The 22763-nt window shown below is 41.0% G+C and overlaps 2 protein-coding genes across 2 annotated transcripts; both read left to right on the forward strand.

Annotated features, from left to right (window-relative positions):
- Positions 1-619: 619 nt before the first annotated feature.
- prnprs3 (prion protein, related sequence 3) lies at positions 620-10968 on the forward strand. The gene is made up of 2 exons (XM_079810218.1): positions 620-749; positions 7809-10968. Exon 2 carries the CDS (start codon positions 7811-7813, stop codon positions 9482-9484), a length of 1674 nt encoding a protein of 557 aa, XP_079666344.1. The 5' UTR covers positions 620-749; positions 7809-7810; the 3' UTR covers positions 9485-10968.
- A 10242-nt stretch (positions 10969-21210) lies between these two features.
- On the forward strand, positions 21211-22089 carry LOC307121792 (uncharacterized protein; the record flags this gene model as incomplete). The annotated part of the gene is made up of 1 exon (XM_079809550.1): positions 21211-22089. One exon carries the CDS (start codon positions 21211-21213, stop codon positions 22087-22089), a length of 879 nt encoding a protein of 292 aa, XP_079665676.1.
- Between the last annotated feature and the right edge of the window lie 674 nt (positions 22090-22763).

Below are 22763 nucleotides of genomic sequence, written 5' to 3' on the forward strand. Positions count from 1 at the left end.
TCGATGTGATCAATTTCTTTCCTTTTAAAAAAACTACGAGGGGAAAAATTGGCCTTCCTAAATTGAAATACTATCGTGTTATGGTTGCTTTGCTAATCCATGTTGCAAAGGATCTTTTGAGTTTGTTGTAAATAATATAGGGAAGTATTGAAATAAAAACCTGCAATTTTATGCAATGGATTGTGTTTTGGAGTTAGACAAACACAATTACAGCACAAACATGAAGAAAAGCCTGGAATATTTCATATTAAACTTAATGTTTTCATTTCATAGACATGGATGAAATCTGTGTATTATAACTCGTTTATTTTCCATGTTGAAACGTGCTAAATTAATATATTATGGGAGACATGGAAACCTACCGCATAGTAGGAATGACCCCCCCCCCCTCCCAAAAAAAAAAAGAAATGTAGGCCTACTTCTGTTTACTTAAACCTTTATAAGGTTGTAATGTTCATCTTTCACTCCCTTAGTGGTCATTGTATAACAACAAACACCACTCAGATCGATAAAAGCATTTGCTAAATAAATATGTTCAGTAAACAACGTTATTAATTATTCTGCCGAGAATCCCCAAGACAGTTCTGGTAAATGCTGTAAGTGGAAGGGTTGCGGCGCATGCGCAGATGGCGGCAGTTACTCATCTCGTGAGCGCGCACATCAGTGGAAAGTTTCATCGTCACACAAACGGCGTCGCGCATTCAAAGGGAAAACGTTCACCAGGACAACGCTCTGAAATCAACACAAAGGTACGTTAGCGATTTAAAACACGTTTATTATTAGGCCAAACATCGCTGTTGTGTTATGACTGGTCACTGGTTTATAAGAGCTCCTCGTTTTGCTTTATAATAACAGGTGCAGTTGACGGTCACACGTGCAATGTAGGTCCGTTATTTAAAGCATTTGGGGATTTGCGCGCGACCCGAGGCCCGATTTTGTTTACATTTATTATAAATTGGCACATCGACTTCAAATATTTACATATTATATTCAATACATTCCGTACACATGAACAAATAAATAATATATTGGATAAAAGGAAAATAAAACAAACTGCGTGTTATTGTTATTGGTGATAATTTAGTTTGATATAACGTTATATATCAAATATGAGTATTTAGATGGATTTTGTACAGCGCATCCTGACATAAAGCCATGAATATGTGTCTGAAATGGCCTCCAAACAATGACACACACACACACACACACACACGCATAGATATACACACTAACACACACTACCATTGCTGTCAGGCGAGTAACGTTACTAAGAAGATACTCAAGATGAGCGTGATGCGTTTGTCTTAGACTGTTATACAATTGCAGTAAAATTATGCATGGTGACGTCGTACATTTGTTGACATAAATCTGAGCAAGATGGCAAGTCGCGTTTTTTTACTCCAGTGTCAGAATTGCATATTGTTGAAGTCAGTACAGACACAAACTATAACGTCTTTACTACAAAGAAAGAAAGAAACTTTTGAACATTTCCACCAAATACACAGTTAATGTTGAGCCTGTTCATGTCACAATATATGGGGCAAACTGTCTTTAAACATAAAAAATATAAAAGGCAACAAAATGTCAAATCATTGTTTTGACCAACAAATAGTGTAATTGATCAATTCTATACATTTCCAGCATTTTTAAGAAACAAGTGACAACTTGCCCCACCCTAACATTCATGGAAAATGCTCTTGTACTGAGAACAGTTCCTACATTTTCCTTCAAATCCTTCAGTGTGTGTGTGTGTGTGTGTGTGTGTGTTTTTTATCCTGTTTTGAGATCATTTGGAAACAGGATGTTTGAAATCACCATGTTGATGAAAACAAACTTCATTGTGTAATTGGGCGTTTGACTCAAAACCTTATAGTTACTTTGATACAGTAGCCCCGTTCTCTTTTATATGGAGCTACGTTGACACACTTTAAACTCTTAAATCTGAAGTGTCTGAATCTTAATGTCATGTTCAATGTTCATCAGGAAAGGTTTGTGTAGCTCAGTGGGGATGATATAATTTTGTTTTGTATAATTGAATTCTTGCTTTACTTTCCCCTTACGGGAAAGTGGGACGCCTGGTGCTCTTTTTTTGATTGCCTTTTTTCATATCATATATTTAAGTAATTATCACAAATTAGGTATCATTTGAAAGCTTACAAACTCAAAATTCATCCTGTGAAAACCGTTTTGAAATCGGACATTGTGTTGCCATGGAAACGTTACTCTAAATTATTCTAGTGGGCTCCTCCCCTAGTGGGCGCTGTCATGTTTCATATTACAACAATTATTTTAACTACTTTATATTCAAAATCTTTTCCAATCTTGACAAAACGCATATTGTCGGAAAGGTCTGAGTCTCAAGGGTCCATATTTGGTGACTGTTTTGTGATGGAAGTAATATTTGGACAGAAATTTACAGGAAAATGCATCAAAACAACAATAAATGGAATTTGAATGACACCCGGTGGCTATTTTTGGTACAGCACCCTAAACAAAATCTCATGGGGACTTCAATTTTTGTGATATCAACTTCAAATTTGGAACACAAATTGGTTAGACATATGGCTTTGATTTTATAGTAATTTTAGAGTAAATTATTTTTTGTAAAATATATATTTTATATGAAAAAAAAAATGTAGTACAGTATTTTTCATTTACAGTAAATTTAAACTTCCATAACTATTTCATACTTTCATATTTTGAATTGCTTTCACTTCAGCAATAATCTGCAGAATGTCGTCTTTAAAACGAGACCAAACTTTGGTCTATATTCCAAAGCATTCTTGAATTACAGCCCTTTAAGTTTGGATAGTGCATTTTCATGTGTATTCTAAAAAGGGGGGTGACAGTTAAAGGGTTAAGAAATGTAGAGCATAATAAACGTCTGTCACGGTGGGCCATCCAGCTTTCATTTACCTTTACAGATTCCAAAGATTTAAATAATGTCGTGCATGCATATATTTCTGGTAACACTTTACAATACGGGTGCACTATTATGCATGAATTCATGCATTAATAATGCACAGATAATCACGAGTTACTGTATGTCTCATGAAGAACTAAACCATTTATTAATGATTACTGCATAATGAACATTATATATATACATTATATATATCCTGCACTTGCTGCTTTTGCACTTCTGGTTAGACCTAAACTGCATTTCGTTGCCTTGTACTTGTACTTGTGTAATGACAATAAAGTTGAATCTAATCTAATCTAATCTTTATATATGATTAATAGATAAAGTAATATATGAATTGCTATTAATTAAATATGACATCATGTAGGTTAAACGTACCTTTAAAGCTCAAGTATCCATTAAGCACACTACTATCTTTGAGCTCAGATTATAAAAAGAAGTCTTGATGTCTTAACCAATTGATGTGTTTGTTACTATATACCTCCTATAATGTCAAGACGGTCTGGCGGCCATTTTGAAAGCTGTCTGAAAACTTTCACCTGAAATGTAGCCCCTTAAATGACTATCATGACTACACATGACTATTAACGAATTGTTAAGTGATATGTCATTGTGGTTATGGCTTTTGAATTAATTTTGAATTAGTTAATAGTCATGTGCCACAACTAGTAAAGTCATAACATAATGATACCATAATGATGCAAGTCGTTAGCTAATGATTAATTAAAGCTGACAACTGGAAGTTGAAATGCATGGCTTCAACCATTGTGGTTATTAACATATGAATTTACACTATTAGGTAATATAATATGTTATTAGGGAATTAATACAATATGACACATTTAACTAATAACAATTTAATGATGATTTAATCTATTAATCATGTAGAATCTTCATTAGTTGCTGATGCAGTAATCATTCATAAATGGGTTAGTTCTTCTATCTGTAGCCTGGCTCCGCCCTCCTATGTACTTCCGCTCATTTTTAATTTTCCTTCAGTACTCCGTCTGGGACTGCGGTATATTCTTAGGTTTTCTCCGAACAAATTTTAACCGGTCCAATCAGTGAACAGAGGGAGTGGCTGAGAACGATGGCGCTAGTTTGAGTTGTAGTTCAGTAGGGCTGTCAAAATTGCTCAAAAATGACGTTCGAATATTCCCTCTAAAAAAAGCACGAATATTCGAACTATTCGAACATCTGGTTGCGCAATTTATCAATGACGCACATTATGTCAATAACAGGACAAATGAATACAAAGAGACATAACTACTTATATAGGTAGTCTATTTAAGTTTAAACATTTTTGACAACGTATTACCTACACAAAAACAAGTAAATCAACTAATGGCTAAAGACCGCGGACCCTCTCTCTCGCCCTCACCCTCGCGCTCTCTGCGCATAACGGTTTAAATGAACAAACACATTTTGAGTGCTGATTAAGAGGTGCAAGCAATTTAAGGTCGCGACTCTTGTCCCAAATATAGCAGGCTTCATTCAGTGATTGAAACAAATATTAATATAAGTTTTACAGCATATTATTGAACGCTCCGAGCGAGCTGTGCTGTGGTAAACATGGAACTTTTCCTTGACATGAAACGGTAAATAATCAAACCAGTGGAAGCAGTGCATTTATCCTTTATTCATGCAATATCTATTCAGGCAGTACCTCGGCTCCATTGCTTGACAGAACTCCCTGAAGCCGCCCCATCCACGACACTGATCGCTCTCACGTCCTTACAAATGAACAAAATTAATTTCTCCGTTATGGCCTCTTGTCGTGTTGCAGACAGAGCTTGTGGCGGGCGATGCAAAGTAAGGGTGGTCCAGTTTGCACATACAAATTAGTTGCTTATATTTACAAAACGAGCCTACAAAAGCATAAAAAAGCCCGTTTAATAAAGAAAAGTTCACGAAACTAAGTGAAAACTCACTAAAGTGTTTAGTGAAATTAGGAAACATTTAGATATTGAGTTGTATAAGTTAACGTTACATTTCTACATACATTTTGTTCTCATGTCACAAGTAATATCAAGGTTTATTTTGATCCGTTTTACATGATTCTTTTGTAGTGTGATTTTCGGTGAAGTGTACTAAAATAAATATCGTCACCTGTGTACATTAGCCCACTTCTTCTCGACGCTTTTCCTGATGGTTTATAGAACAATTACTCCGAGTCGCCATCTGTCGTTTCAAAGAAAAGCACAACGGCGAGCGCGTCAAATATAAACACCTCGTCCGTTTGGGGAGGAGCGCGCGCAGTCAGCGGAGGCTCGCGCTGCGGAGACAGGCCGAAGTACACAAGGCTTCAGGCGCGCTAGCGCCCACTCGCAAAGCAGACATCCACGCCTCAACTACCACGGGCGTTTTTTTCCCCACATTTTTTTATTTATTCGAATATTAATTTTCACCTTCGAAATTAGCTTTTTAAAAACTATTCGAATATATATTTGAATTTAGAATATTCGTTGACAGCCCTATAGTTCAGTAATGGTGGCGGAGAAAGATGCGAACGAAGCCATTCATTCCATTGTGGCACCACTTCCGTATATCCAGAAGTTAAAATCGGAGCCAGAACAATCTTTGCTGAGTTCTGTTGGTGGCCATGATGTTGTGTCCCGGGAAAAGTTTGATTTTCCAGCTCGCTCCGTTAGTGGTGAAGGAGTTGCTGAAGCCCTATTCGGACGGTAATTGTTTCTCGGAAGGTATTGTCATCATTTACAGGGGGTAGTCAGTGATTTTATTGCCATCCGTCTCCCACCACCCACGTAAAAATCCTCGGCCGAATGACCTGCTTTAGACAAACACCAAGGTCGTGTGGTCATTTAATTGCCGTCCGAATCCACATCTCTGAGTTTTCAAGAATATATCACTTCAAAATTCACTGTTTATATTCTTTTTGGCCGCTGCAGAGCACCGTACGGTAGGGATGGGGAAATGAAGCCTCATAAAGCAGTGAGGCTTTCCCCTGACTGTACCGGGAAAAGATTCAAAGCTTCAAGAGTGTCGAGAACAGCGCCATCTGGTGCTTATTTAAAATAAAGCAGCCAGAAGCCTGTGGAAGAAGCTGTCAGATGAAGCAACCACAACACACTCCCATCCCAATTAATTTACTCATTAAAGTGTGACAGTAAAATATAATATGAGCTTATATGATTCAATAAGATCTAATATAGGCCTTCTCTCTCACACACACACACATTGTGAATAAGGACGTTGTGTGATAGGATCATTAAATGTGCTAATGACACTTGGCAGTGATAGTGCTTGTGTAACTGCAGGAATGACAAGTTTTTAATTATTTTTATTAAGGGGAAAAAACTGCTTCACAGTGTTGGGGCTGAGTCTATTTCTCCTCTTAGACAGTAGAAAAGCGTACATACATTGGAAGCTATAAACTCAAAATATTCCCAGATAGGGGAAGCTTTTCTTTTTTGCCTGTTGCCATTGCTCTAAATACAAAGCCTTCACCAAACACCAACACCCTATCCCCTAATCCCACCCTAACTCCAAATACCAGCACCAAATTACCTAAAAAAACAACAAAAGTGCAAAGATTTTACCAAAATAAAAACACACAACAACAACAAAAATAGTGACAAATAAATGTTGGTTATCTAAATGTAATGTATTGATTAACTTTCAAAGTACAGCACTCTCCTCACAAACCCATCAACCAGACTGACTGAGCCAACAAGGACTCCGAACCTCCTGACACGCAAAGTGAAACGCGCACGTGATTGGACAGAAAGTGAGGCTTCATTTGTCATCGATCACGTGACTCTGGGAAACCAATACACACCCCGATACGGTTCACTAGAAATTGTCTCGCATGCACGATACGCGCATCGAAGCTCCAGTGTCATACGTAACATCACTACCGTACGGTTGCGCTTCGCTGTAATTTGAATGCATTTCTAGACTTGTTTTTCTTTAAATGCTGGCAAGTTTTTACCAGAGCAATATATTTCATCACGCTCAAAAAATAAAAAGAAGAAAAGCACGTAAACATTTGAATTGGGCTGTTATTTACGGCGGCATTTATTCTTATCATACCAAGCATATGACATTTTATTTACAGCATATACAATCATGTTATTTGACCTCATGGGCAGCTCCCGATCACACAACTCTCCCCTCCACCGTGAATAAATCACAATCCAAATGCACAAGGTTTTATCACTGAGGTGGCTGCACATTTATTTTTACGGATTTCCATGTGAGAAGCAAAGGCGAACGGCGCATGACACACGTCACGACCAAACGTTAGCGATTGGTTATGGCAGATCCAATAGTTTTAAACTTCAACAGAGTTCCCGCCTTGTCAATGACAAAACCCTTGTCAATGGAGAGCGGCCAAACTCTCTGTACAAATGAAATGTACGAGAGTCTGGTAAGACCAGGCTAGATTATCTGTGCACTAGTTAAGCATGAATTAATGCATATTAGTGCACCCGGATTGTAAAGTTTTACCATATTTCTTGCTGTTTAGTGAGTGTATATGTACTACAAGATGCTGATAACCATCCTAGGAACAAGCCAATCCTCTTTACAAGTATGGCGGAGTTTGAAATCGCTAGTTGTCACATATACGCTCATTTGAGATGCCATTTGAAAGCAAAAGAAAAACTTTACCCAAACGTCACTACAGGTTTTTTTTTTTTGTCATAAGTATAGTAAGGTCCTAATCATTGTTGTGACAACTCCGTATGCAAAGATGCATAGTTTGGTCAATGAAGACATTGTTTCTGTTGTTCACATTCTCTCTCCTGACTTTCTGTTATTGACTCTGTGCCAGATGCAACTAGAATATTAATTAACCAAAATTGACAACTTTGAATATGATCTCTGAATCTTTTTATTGAACCTCTCTCTCCTTTTTCCACAGAGATGGGTCGCCTAACATTACTGTTATTCTGCCTGGCTATTTCTCCGTTTTGCCTGTCCGTTTTGGGCAAACGAGGTGGGAGTGGTAAAGGCGGATTTAGCTTGGGCAAAATTGGCTCAAACAAAGGTGGAAGCAGCACAGGAAGCAAAGGTGGCGGCAGCAGCAACAAAGGCACCTCACATGGGACACACTCGGCCCCTGGAAACTATCCTCGCCAACCTCAAGTACCAAACCAGAATCCACCCCCCTATCCCGGTACTGGAGGCGGGTACCCTAGCCAGGGCAGATATCCAGCAGCAGGCTCTAACCCAGGTCAAGGATACCCTGCCCAAGGTAGAAACCCTGCCCAAGGTGGAAACCCTGCTCAAGGTGGTTACCCAGCGCAAGGAGGTTACCCAGCCCAAGGAGGTTACCCAGCGCAAGGTGGCTACCCAGCCCAAGGAGGTTACCCAGCGCAAGGTGGTTATCCACAAGGTAACTACCCAGGGCGTAGTGGTTACCCAGCACAAGGTGGTTACCCAGCACAAGGTGGCTACCCAGCACAAGGTGGCTACCCAGCGGGAGGATCATACCCCAACAGGTATCCTGGACAAGCTGGCGGAAACCCCTATCCAGCTGGAGGCTCTTATCCAGGTTATCCAGTCCGAGGAGGTTCCAGCCCTAACCAGTTTGGTGGAGGTGTTGCAGGTGCAGGTGCGGGGGCAGGTGGATATCCAGGAGCGGCACAGTATCCTTACTGGAACCCCAACAATAAAATCATGAGCCCAGGCTATGGGGGCAATTACGGTGGCTATGGGCAAGGCGGCAGATCACCTTTTGCCCATTCAGTGCAGAACATGGGTATGGCCCCTAATAGCAATTCAAGGGGATTTGGCAAGCAGGCGATTATGGCTGCTGGGGTTGGGGCAGTGGCCGGTATGGCACTGGGATATGGCCTCGGTAGTTTCCCCCGTCCCCGTTTCAATTTCCACAATCCACAGGAGGAACAATACTACAATCACTACATGTACAAACGTTACGGCCAAACTCCCCCTGACAGTACCGTGAATGGGAACACTAACTCCCAAGGCGGTAAGCCAGGCGAGGCAGGATCGGTCTCTGCGGGACAAGGAAATGCTAACCCTTATGACATCTTCCAGAATCCTCCACCGGAGTCCTATGAGAAATACATGGACAAGTGTATTAAGAGGACTGACTTGCTTCGAGAGAGACCCGAAGGAAGATCAAGGAGATCAGCTGACCTCTTTGAGGCTCAAGAAGCAGAAGTAGGAGATGATCCTAACGGCGCTCAAGAAAATGCCACAAGCAACAACAGCACTGCTGAGAGAACCAGCACAGATGCCTCTTCAGTTATAACCTCAAACCCTCCCGAAACACCCAGTCAACCTCAAAAGCAGACCCAGGAGGGAGAAGCAAAAGCCAGTGATGATGACGACGACACTGTTAGCATTATGGAGATCGGCTATCCTGTACTAATTGAGCAAATGAAAGCACGACGTTGCGTCGAACTGTACATGGTCTATGCGGAAAAGCATGCGGAAAAACAGGTGCAGGATCGCAGTGCCGTGGATACTGGAACCAACAGTAGTGCTGATTTACCTGGACCCCTTGGCCGTGGAGTCATGCTACTCTTTACTAGCATTCTGTCTCTTGTCTTCAGTTGCCTGTTACACTGACAGTCTAGAAAATGATACATCCCATGAAGCCATTGAGTCAGACTGAGAAATGGACCATTCTCACCCATCACATGTAATCTGAGGAATTTGTCTTGGGTGTCTTAGAGACTTAAGACAAGGTATTCTCGAAGGACTACTTGAAGATTCGACAGAAAGTACTTTCACTTCTCACGATGACTCCACTAAATTGCAACATGAGCCACCTAACAATTTGACATGAGCCTACATTTCGAACCAGTTTCTAAAAGTCATTTTTCTACACCCTTCAACTTCCATCACTGCCTCCTTGCATGTGGTTTGATGAACACTAACTTCTCTTCCAAGACAGCATGAACCCTTTATTATCTCCACTTTAAGCGTTGTGCACGGCATTGGCATTTGCCTCGTTGTTTCATGCTAGCAACGGCTAATACAACAAACCATGATTATTTTGTAATGACATGAAATGGTGGCTTCCAGTTCTGTCCTTATGATGGTACTCCTACTTGCGTAGTTGAAAATGTTTTGTAGTGTTTATTTTTGATTGTTTAGACTTAACTCACGGATTAACTTTCTACTGATGTACTTATTTATTTTAAATTAACATTATGAACATTTAAATGGTTGTTAAAAGTCCTCCACTGTTGGTTTTGTTATTTTTACTTCTCAGGGGCCGTTCATACAGATCACGTTTTTGCTTTCTACTCCATTGTTTGTCTATATAAACGTGCACTACACAAACATCTTTGACCATTGAAACTTCTCCAGAAAAAACACTAGAATGCCATGTGAAGCTGAAAGATGTTAAGCTTTTTAAACAATGCATCTTCAGACCTTGTGTTTCTTTCATTCCACTTTCCCAGCATCTCGATGCAAAAACACTGTGTGAATGGCTCCATGCTGAATGTTTATGTAATCATATCTGTTTGGTTTAAACTAGATATGTACGATAATACGCCTGCGTGTCAGTTTCATACATATCAGATGTGCTATGACAGAAACACTCATGCAGCTCATCTCCACTGCTCACTGAGATAAAACGGCATTTTATATACAGTTGGATCTTTATCAGTAGCTTGGTGCTGTAGTTTCTATGAACATTACTGCTGATCATTCAAGTAGATTATCAACCCAGCTTGGCACTTGCTAAATCTTATCTAGAGCAGAGGTTTCCAACCACATACCCCAACAGTGCACATTTTGAGCCTGACACACCCATTTCTGGAGTCTCTGGGAATGAGCTGATGACCTGAATCAGCCGTGTTTGATTAAGGAGACATGCAAGATTTGTAGTGTTGGGGTGGCTCCAGAAATGTAATTGGGAACCCTTGATATTCTAGAGGGACTGTGGCAACCACTGGATAATCAGCAGAAGGCAATGCTAAATGCCTTATTATTACTCAGCTGCATATGTAATGTTATGCTTTTGAGATGTTGTGAATGTTGAAAGTGTGTGTAATGTTACTGTCACTGGAATTAAAGTGATTAAATGCACCTTAATTGCGTGTCTGCCTGTTCCCATTTTTTTTTTTTTAAGGCATCTAATAGGATGTAGTATCCTTCATCTTTGAACACCCTGAAGAAAACTATGCCAAGTAAAAGAAAACATAGGCCGCATTTCCACCGTGGGAACTTTCCCAGGAACTTTGAGCTGGTACTCGGGTGTGTTTCGACTTCAGGAACTGGGGTCTAAATGAAGTTCCGGGTAAATATTTCCCCCTCAAAACGACCCTGTTTGTGAGGTAGTACTTTTTCAAAGTTCAGGAGCTTTCGGGGGTGGGACTTGGGCGCTGATTGGTTGAGTTCACGCAGCATTTTATTTCAACCTTAAAGTCTGTTGCGGTGCGTGCAGTAAGAGTCGTTTGCTATTCAAATCAACAATGGAGTTTAAAATATACGTCAGATGGACCGACGACGAGGTTCAGGCTGTAGTTTGTAGTGTAGTTTGATGACGCCACGTTTGAGCGCAGAATCTTGGGACATGTGGTCTTCACCTCACAGCCGGTGGAAAAGAATCGGGATAGGACTCGGGCAGAAATCATGTTCATGGATGTGATTATTAACGTTACTGTAGTGAAGCAGAGCAGGAGCGAGTGTTGTGGAGCTGAGGAACCGCTGGAGCGATTTGTTAATGAGAAGACTGGCGGGACTTTTATTATGACACAGTCGCCGGCGCCACTTACGCTTTTCCGGTCATCAGTATGAGGTAACGCAGCTCTGTTTATCATATTAGACGCATCTGAGAGTGTTAATGATGTTGTGACGTTACTCTGTGTGTTCTCTCGACGGCTGCTATGACACTTGTTCACACTGCAGTGAGAGTAAAGCGTTTCTGCAAAAATAAAACCGGAAACCGAGCGGAACGCAGATATGACGCAATCGACAGGCGACTCCCTCACACATCCCGGTTCCTTGGTTAAAATTGCAATTTTCTCACAATGTACAAATAGTTGGAAACATTTGGGACATTGTAAGTACTCAACTGAACAAAATATATAACACTAGCCTAGTGGTTTTTGGTGTTTTTTTACTGAAAGAAATTTACATAGCGCACCGATGGAAATGCAGACAGCAGCAGAAAAAGAGTTCCTAGGAAAAAAGTTCCTGGGACAAATTGTTCCGGGTAATTTTGGTGGAAACAGGGCTATAATCCACTTAGCATGAGGCTAAACAGTTTAGCATTTATTTGGCCTAGTGTTTGTTCCATGTCAGCTCAAGTTTTGTTAACAGACATCACTTGATGTCCAATGCAGAATCTGGCCCCTGAAGCAAAACCAGTTGAGAACGAAATGTCCATTATAGTTTCAGTTAAGCTAAATGTTCATCTGTGTTCAGTTTGTTGTGATTGGAGGAGACCTTTTGTTGTTTTCCCCTTTGATATCTGATTTCCTCGTGTTGACATATGCATCCATTCATAAAGAGACTGGCTAACTAATTAACAGCTTAATTATACCCAAAGTGGTAAACCGTGAGCCCTATGTGATTATAAGACTATTAGGAATGACAGAATCCAAATGCAGGACTAATTGCGTCAAAACATATCAGAACCATTTATCTTCACCCGTGAGTCTAAGGATGCAAGTTAACCCTTGGGAAGAACACATTAGCCCTACAGAGGATCACAGGAGATGAAAATCTCCTGTTTGGAGATCATTACTGTGGTTAATCAGGCAGATTCACACATAAACAAATATAGATATGACACAATATGTTTTTGTAAATGATGCAATTTGAGATCAGACAAACAATTTAGGAACATCTTGACAGGCTTTTCCTTCTGAAAGATCGCTCAGAAGGGGTCAAAGTGCATTTTGAGATTTTATGTAAATTTTATGCCGAATTGGATGTAGATGGTTACTGCGACATGCGGTCTCAGCAAAGAAGCAATGCATGTAATACAAAACCAGAGGACACTGGCAGTGATAGAAAACTACAGACGTACATTTTTCCAACTAAATTGAAAATTATCAAGTGAAATCAAAGGATTAGCTGACCATTGTTGGTTCTAATTGGTTTAAGATTATTAATATCCAAGATAAAGTTACCATGTTGGAGTCTTCATCTTGAGGTCCTCGTCTTGTAAAACTGATCTCATATCTCCACATGCAGCTGGAGTTCTACCTCTGGTCCACTGCACTCCCATAATCAACTTGATTAATTCACTTTTTTCATTTTTAAAACGATGCATTGTAGAGCAGTTTGTTTCTGCATTTGACATAGCATCTCAGCAAATGCAACCATGTGCACCAGTGGCTCCTATGTTTCCCAACTCTGTTCCTGGAGTCACACCAACAGTGCACATTTTGGATGTCTACCTTAAGCCCAGTATTGTACGATATTGGGCTCTCCCAGGCGAAAGATGACCAATCGTGGCGATTTCTGTGGTCATGGTTCCTAAATTATGTTTTATAAACAAGGTTCGGGAGAAGCACGTTCAGATAATTGACACAGGTGGAGAGCACTCAGCTAATCAACAATAGAGGTATATATACACGTAGCAGTCCTACCTCCGTTTGTTGACAGTTATCAGCAACCCTTCCACCACCCCTTCGCCACACCTTTTAACTCTAAAACCACTTATATATACGGGGAGGACTCTGGGTTCGGGCCTAATTCCGAGCTCGAAGCCCTCCCCCCGGACAGCACGCCAAATACGCATTGAATTACTCTCTATAAATTATATGTAAGTGCGAACTCGTGAAACGGTGGTCCTACGTCGTACAGTGAGAGAGGTTCAAAGATGAACAAAAGTCTTACGGGTTTTGAACGACATGAGGATGAGTAAATAATGACAGAAATTATTTTTGGGTGAACTATCCCTTTAACTTTCACAGATATTAGTCCATATTGTGATTTGATTAAAGTGCAAAATGGCAATTCTAATTAAATCTATTAAAGTGGAATGTGAAAAATGTCCATATTTCCACAGGGCATTAAAAATATATACACAGAGGAACAGTCTGAAAAGTGTGCCCACCTTGACATCGGTTTTGCTGGCAGATTGTTTGATGAAGGACTTCATGATGTTGCTGCGGCCCAGAGATCCAGGCGTCATCATCAGCATCTGGTTCTTCTGCACCGTGTGCACGAACGAGCGCATGTGTGGAGCAATACTCTGCAGGCACACAACAAATGGACACATAATGGATGGTCTGGACTGGCTAACCCAATCCACATGAAACAGGCCACAAATCAATACAAATCCTTTTTACGAATGCAAACAACCACAGAGAAACTTTATGTGGACTTCTGCGGTAAGCTTCTCTTTACAACAAGTGTCAGAGAATGTTTTGGCGGATTGAAAGCATTACAATAGTCAGAGATGCTCATACCGTGAGGCATTTTTTCGGAGGAGAGTGCTTCTTCTTGGGCGTGTTGTTTTCCTGGACTGTCGACTCAGCTGCCCGGCGCTTGGAGCCTGAACGCGTAGGCCTGATGGAAACCCACAAAGACCATAAGAAAACATGCTCAGCATAAATCCAATAACTATAATGAAGAAATCTGCGTGCTCACCGGCCATCTCCTCTGGACTTTGACCCGCCACTATCATCTATTACAGGAAGATACATAATTCAAAGCTTACTAGTCATCCCATATACATCTGAATTTAATCAGCAGATCTGTTAGACCAGTACCTGTTTCTGAAGTACGAGCCATGGATTGTGTGAAGCGATAGTTCTCAGCGGTGCTGGGAGATCCAGCAATCTCTTCTGGAAGTTGGTCTTCTTTTACCTCTGTTTCCTTTTCTTCAGTCTTCTCGGGTTCAGGTTCCTGTGAAAATCACACAGCCTTCAGTTATTTACAAATTGCACTATGCAATACAACACTTTCTATCATCATAACAGAAATGGCCATGCTTGGTTAAATCTGGCTGTTATTAGAGTGGGTAAATATCCTCGTTTCCACCATCTGGGTAAAGGCGGGCGTGCTAATGCGTGCCAGGGCCAGTCGTGTTTTCACTGTCACTTTCTGGGGTTTTGATCGTGGCCAACGGCCAGGCTTTTGTTCAGTGGAATGGGCCTTGGTCCAAAGCGGGCCAGCTCGGGCTTGAGGAGTGGTTACAAAAAAAGGTGGAGTTTATCTGAGTCTGGAGATGAGATGATTTCATATACCAGCTAACATCAGCATTAAAGACTTTTAAATCATTTTAGCTCAAAAACTCACTTTCAGACAGCAGAGAGTTTTTGAAATAACTTCTGTTTGTGAGCTGATGTGGATTCTGATGTGATATAAGGCAGAAATATTATATGCGATGCAAAAAAACAATTCCATAGTTAGTAAACATGGTAAATATGGCCACTTGAAGAAATCAGATAAATCATAAAGGCTATCACGCGTGTATTTATTTCATCTGTCAGTACCCCTCGTCTCTTTATACCGACTGTCTGATATCCATATTTATCTCCGCATGTCATAAAACAAAGCAACTCAGGTTTTTTGGGAGCGTCCTCTGTTTCTCTGACTGAAAATATAACTGTACTGGGACAGTCACTGGAGAGAGGGCTAAAGCTCATCAGGTCGTATTTTTGGTGGAATGATCATTCTTTCTAAATGTGATGTAAACATGCTGTCATGTGACTACAAATAAACAGAAACGCGCGACTGAATAAGTACGTGTCGTCTTTCTTTTGTAAAATAACAGTGAATACCACTTTATTTCTGTGGGACTAATGTGCAGTCTTGACAGATTAATTCATTATGATCAATGGATCACTTATTATTGTAAAACATTGATGCTTGGGTTTTAAATCTTTAAAATGCCATCAAACGGACGCTCGTTTCCAGTGATTTCTTTCTGATTCATTTTCTGATCAAACTTCCCTTTGTTGGTGAGATGATGGGTTTGTGTGATGTTGTTGTGTTACGGGCGGGTTTTAGGGAAGCGCTGCGGAGCTTCTGGCCCAACGGTGGAAACCCAGCGTGGGTTTGGGCTCAGTGCAACAGGTCTGAGGCTATTCCGCCCGACCCGTTGAAAGCCCTGGCTCGCACTGGCCTGACAGTGGAAAAGCGGCTAATGAAAACCACAGCAGAAAGTTATTCTCACCTCAGATTGGACGAGTTCAGGTTCAGGGTTGGTTTCAATGACCGGTTCTGCCATCTTTTGTGGTGCATCAACCCTAAACAGAAGCGAGAAACAGCGTTTAAAAGACCTCGACTGATAACCAAAAGGTTGTGGGTTTGAATCCCAGATAAAAACAATACATCAACTATCATGAGCTGAAATCTCACTCACGGTTCCTCTTTGTTCTCCGTGTCCTCAGGTTCAGTGTCCATACAAATGTCCTCTGGGAAAAGCAGTGGACATAAACGTCATCATTCAGTTAACACACAAACTTAAATCACCTCAAACAGCACGACTGTCCGAACCAAGTGATAAATCCTAAAGAGGCATTCACACTGACCTCAAGTTATTCATTTTCAATTAGAGTTGGTGATGTGAAGTTATTTTGACTGTAAATGTGAGTCTCACCGCTGACGGAGCTGCTGCAGGTCGAGTTGCCCAGTCTGGCTTTCTTCTTCAGGAAAGAGCGCCGGGACGTCCTGCGAACAGCTTCCTGGGTCATGCTATGCCTGAGGCCCACCAGCGAGCGCCGCACAGCCATTGAGCGCCGAACCTCGTTTCCCCTTGGAGAGACTAAAGACAGACAATGACATCATATATTACATAAGTATAGGGGAAAAGGGAAAAATTGGGATCAGGCCAGAACTACAGGGCAGGACCTGGTCAATGACCTGAAGGGAGCTGGGACCACAGTCTCAAAGAAAACCACTAGTAACACACCACGCCGTCATGGATTAAAATCCTGCAGCGCACGCAAGGTCCCCCTGCTCAAGCCAGCGCATGTCCAGGCCCGTCTGAAGTTTGCCAATGACCATCTGGATTATCTAGAGGAGGAATGGGAGAACCTGGGTGTGCTCTTTGATACCAATCTTTCGTTTGAAAGCCACGTTTCTAGCATCTGTAAAATTGCATTCTACCATCTTAAAAATATATCTAAATTACGGCACATGCTCTCAATGCAAAATGCTGAACAGTTAGTTCATGCGTTCATGACCTCAAGGCTAGATTATTGTAATGCTCTACTGGGTGGTTGCCCTGCTCGCTTAATAAATAAACTCCAGCTGGTCCAAAACGCAGCAGCTCGAGTTCTTATTAGAACCAGGAAGTATGACCATATTAGCCCAGTTCTGTCAACACTGCACTGGCTGCCTATTAAACATCACATACATTTTAAAAATCTTGCTTATTACTTACAAAGCACTAAATGGTTTAGCTCCCCAATACTTGAGCGAGCTCTTAACATATTATACTCCATCACGTCTACTGCTGTCTCAAAATTCTGGCCAGTTGATCATACCGAGAATATCCAAATCAACTGCAGGCGGTCGATCCTTTTCCTATTTAGCACCTAAACTCTGGAACAGTCTTCCTAACATTGTACGGGAAGCAGACACACTCTGTCAGTTTAAATCTAGACTAAAAACACATCTCTTTACTGTGGCATACACATAAAACACTTTTTCAATGAAATGATTGTTAGGCTGCAGGGTCAGGGATTGCTAGGTCAGCCGGAACCGGTGTAAGGTGGAAAATAATCAAAGATACAACAAGATAGAACAAAATCATCTGCTTTGCTGTTAGCAGCCATCGTCGTGATCAGGATATTGAAATTGACTCAACCCCCTCCCCCTTAACGCCATCAGAAGGGCCAGTTGGAGTTTCTAAGAACAAAAGAATGGCTGGCTGGCCAAATGGTTAACACCTTTGATACAATGGGGGAAGTTTTGTCTGATTGGTTTCTTTCAAATGTCTCACGGTTTGGTCTGATTGGTCAGTTTTACAAGAGTCAGATTTGAATTTGGTGATTTCAGGGAAGAGGATAAAAGAGAATTTCATCTGTAGCTCGCTCTCTTTTTCCTGTGGCTCTTGAAGTCATTGGGGCCTCTTTGGATTCTCTGGCTTTCTCTGGAGAGAGCTGTTCTTTAGCTCTCTCTCTCTTTTTCTCTCTCTCTCTCTTTCTCTCTCTCTCTCTCACAGGTAACATTCTAGGCAGAGGCCTACTGAGCATAATTAAGGGTTTAGGTTTAAATTTATTTGAAACGATTTTGAGTGTAACCATAACCAGTATTTGTGTTTCCTTTTAGAAGAGATTTATGTCTATGATCTAATTGACATTTTACATTTACTTGATTGTTAATAAATTGTTACATTTTGATCTTAATCTGTAATTATTAACTATCTCCAATGTGGAACGGTATAATTACAACAAAGGGTTAAAACGGAACGATTAAATGTATGATTAACTATCAAATATAGATGACCAAACAACCGGTTGGGATTCTCTTCTAAATGCGATAACTATGATAAATGAAGTCAGATAAAGAATATTATAATCAAATCCATTCTTCCAGCTGAGACACTGAATGCGTGCGGCCTTCACCGCGGTTCGCTACCGATCCTTGGAGCGAATTCATGCGGTCTTACACCGGGAACACCTCCCATAACACCTGATGTACTCGTGACATCATCAGAAGAATGGCATCTACGCTAATGATAGTCTCTCTGTTTTATCCCGAGGTTTACTGCAGTCAGCCGGATCCGGGCCGGATCCAGATCGGATGGTGGACCTGCGCCCAGACATGACCAACGCATGACCCTGAAGTGTCTGCAGAGACCGTGATTAGACTCCCCCTGAAATTGCCTCATCGACACGGCATCTCAATAAACCCGTCTCCGGCGTAATGACTCCAATTGTTCGAATATTGCAATTTAATAATTCTTAAATCGTTGTCATCCTCAATAAACCCGTCTCCAGCGTGTTGCCTCCGATCTTTCGAATAGTGCACTTTAATACTTATTTAATCAACACATCATCCTCAATAAACCCGTCTCCAGCGTGTTGCCTCCAATCCTTCAAATATTCCGATGTATTATGAACTCTGACCTGTAAAGTTTCCAGAATAATAATCATACGCTGTTTGTTAATTGGCCAGAGGAGAACTGCCCCCCCCGACTGAGCCTGGTTTCTCCCAAGGTTTATTTTTCTCCATTAGGTCTCCTGATGGGGTTTTGGTTTCCTTGCCACTGTTGCCTCTGGCTTGGCGTGCTGAGTTGGGGACACTAAATTTTTCAACTAAATATCCAAATAAATCGAATTATTAAACTAAATTAACCATATAAACTAAATTACTGATCTAAAGCCCACACTGTCACTGTATGATAATTGAAATAAACTGATGACATCACTGTTTTCTCCAGAATGGCTATACGGCTGAATAAAATTATGTTGCATTATTTTCCTGTTTAACACTGTAAAGCTGCTTTGAAACAATCTGCATTGTTAAAAGCGCTATATAAATAAACTTGACTTGACTTGACTAGAAAGTCATGTGGTGTGATGAGACAAAAATAGAGCTTTTTGGTCTAAACTCCACTCGCCGTGTTTGGAGGAAGAAGAAGGACGAGTACAACCCCAAGAACATCATCCCAACCGTGAAGCATGGCGGTGGAAACATCATTCTTTGGGGATGCTTTTCTGCAAAGGGGACAGGACGACTGCACCGTATTGAGGGGAGGATGGATGGGGCCATGTATCGCGAGATCTTGGCCAACAACCAGGGCTGTTTTTAGGCATAGGCGAACTAGGCGGTCGCCAATGAACGCATATCAGGGGTGTGTGTAAAGGGTGTCAAGGCCACCCTGAAATATGATTGCCGGTTCCCCTAACACTATTGGATCAGAGTACTGTCAATTACTGTCTGAATGTTGCATGTAAAGTTTGCATTTGGAGCGCTCAACACCATTAGATCAAAGAGCTCGGTCAAAGCTTTGGCAAGGTAACGCTTTTTTTAACCACACAATAAACCTAAATTCAAAGGCCAATTAAAAAAACATGTACAATAAAAAGTGCACAAATCTGTATTTTGTTAGGGCCGTATTTGTAGCAGTCGAGAAATCACGCTGTGAAATGGGCAGATAGTGTAATATTGCTCGGTGTGTATTATAGAGGCAAGATGTGGCTAACCACACTCAGTTTAGCATTTCATGATATCATTATATTTAGACTATTAAGCTTTCTTCTCTTACTTGCACCTCCAAAAGGTGTGTGTTTTTGCGCTAATGCATTGTTAAAGGATCAGTGTGTAATTGTCCCATATAAAACTTCAACGGACAATTTAAAAATAGTATAATAAAATGTGCTAATTCACAATATTTATTATCCTTTATTAAACCGCTTTGTCGAATTTAATGCATCTTTACGGGTGGTGTTGAAAGCTGAATCGATTCATTCAGTTCTAATAGTGTCGTACAGGGCATAGCGTTGCGTTATTTAAAGGGGATGTTCAAGCGTCAATGAGAAACAAAGACCACACTGAATCAATGTTTATTCTTGTTACTTTCATGTGACTGGAACAGCTTTTATACGTCGTTTCCAAATTGTATTTGTATATATTTGTTAATAAGGATTACAGTTCCAAAATGATATCTATGTTTGTATGTATTTGTTAACAAGGATTAAAATTAATACCAGTAATACCATGTTGCTTTTTAAGATTTGGCTGGGGGGTGCCAATAAGGATTTCGCCTAGGGCGTCAAAATGGCTAGAAACGGCCCTGCCAACAACCTCCTTCCCTCAGAAAGAGCATTGAAGATGGGTCGTGGCTGGGTCTTCCAGCATGACAACGACCCCAAACACACAGCCAGGGCAACTAAGGAGTGGCTCCATAAGAAGCATCTCAAGGTCCTGGCGTGGCCTAGCCAGTCTCCAGACCTGAACCCAATAGAAAATCTTTGGAGGAGCTGAAAGTCTGTATTGCCCAGCGACAGCCAAATATGGTACAAATTCGGTGCCAAATATGAAGTTCTGCTTTTCTGATGTATCAAATACTTATGTCATGCAATAAAATGCTAATTAATTAGGCCTACTTAAAAATCATACAATGTGATTTTCTGGATTTTTGTTTTAGATTCCGTCTCTCTCAGTTGAAGTGTACCTATGATAAAAATGACAGACTTCTACATGCTTTGTAAGTGGGCAAACTCGGCAGGGTATCTTCTGACTGTATCTTATTAGCATGTTGTTTTGATAATCATTACACACTGTCCCAGGAGAGACCTCATGAGACCACCTTCGTTCCTGCGCGCGTTTTTAAAAGCGCGCACTCGTGTGCGCCCTCATGCATTTGTCCACATGTCAGCAATGCCTCTATTCTTTCTATTATAACTGAATAGATATTCTCCCTCATGAATATTTCTCAGAGTAGTGCGGGGCTTGGCACCGTGCTGCCTCTTACTAGTTTCGAAAACGTGCTTTTGTTTCTCTTCAATGTAATTCTCGCCACCGCCATCATTTTCCTCAACGTGTCCGTGTTTCTCTCCATCATGATGAACAGATCCCTGCGCAGCGAGAACCGCTTCATGTACATGCTCAGCACGTGTCTCAGTGACATCTGCTCGGGCGTCTCCTATTATTATGTTGGAGTTCTGGACGTACGCGATAATTACGACTCCCCGACACGCACTTTCTTTATCGTTTATACTTTTCTGGGTCTGTCCTATATGGCGATTCTGGCCGCGCAGGCGGACCGGTACCACGCCGTCGCCGCGCCTTTCAAATACTCGCAGCGCATGACGCGCAACCGAACCCTTCTGGTGATTCTGGCCTACTGGCTTTATGCGTTTTTGATTGTGGCTGTTAATAATTTGGTGACTGTTGGGGTCGCTAAGAAAGTGACGAGCTTTGGTACTTTTGTGGCGAACATTTTCACCATCGTTATCATGATTGGCTTGAACTTCAGGCTGTTTTTCATCGCCAGATTCCAGCTGGAGCGCGAACCTCGGAGCGCGGAACGCGACAACAAGCGCGCGTCCGTTTACCTCATCATAATAGTGGCTGTATGTTTTCTGATCGCGTGGTTGCCAATTTTTCTTCACGTTATAGCGTGTAATTTCGCGGGGTCTTCGTGCTATACGTTCAGAAATGAGGGTACGGACCCTCTGCGCATTCTGCCCCGGCTCAATGCAGTTCTCACTCCCTTATTGTATATCAGGGGCTGTTCTGCACTAAAGAGCACCCTACTAAGTAAAGTCTGGAGAACAACATGCTGCAAGAGGAAAGGGTGAACTCTCCAGCTGTCTTTCTTGCACACACTGGTTAAATATTAATTTAATTAACCAGACCATTTCTGTTACATACATTTTTATTCAACTCGCATGTTAATGATTTATTTTTAATTCAAAACCATTTATTATTATTATTATTATTATTAAAAGTATGTATTTTGTACATTAATAGAAGATACTAGGATGTGCCGTCGTGAATCAGACATTTTAAGTAGACTTGATATTATGTTTATAACATTTATAAATATTACAATATTAATATTGCCTTTCTGGTAGAGCTGTGGCTGGTCAGGCATACAAGCAGGCCTGTCACATATTAAAAAGACACGGAGTATCTGTTGTACTTTGCCCTTTAAAGCTTTTCTTTCACTCTTTTCCCCCTCAGTGTGAACCCTCTATCAGCGGGGAAGAAGAATGAAGCTGTCATCTTCTAGATTTGATCTTATAGGCAAGAAAGGAAACGAGTTTAAAAGATCAAGTGCCACATGAATATCTCACTTTACATTTGCTTCTGGTTATCTGGTTTCTGAAATCCCAATAAAGTCACGTTTTGAATATCAGATATCTTAAATATGATATCACAGATGCTGGCAGGGATGTGGGTAGTTTGCGTAAAACTTGAAATTGTCAAAATTTGTATAAATATTCCCTGAGTATTTTTGTATGCCTCCTTC

The sequence above is a fragment of the Gobio gobio genome, assembly GCF_949357685.1.
Source record: "Gobio gobio genome assembly, chromosome: 25".
Taxonomy (NCBI): domain Eukaryota; kingdom Metazoa; phylum Chordata; class Actinopteri; order Cypriniformes; family Gobionidae; genus Gobio; species Gobio gobio.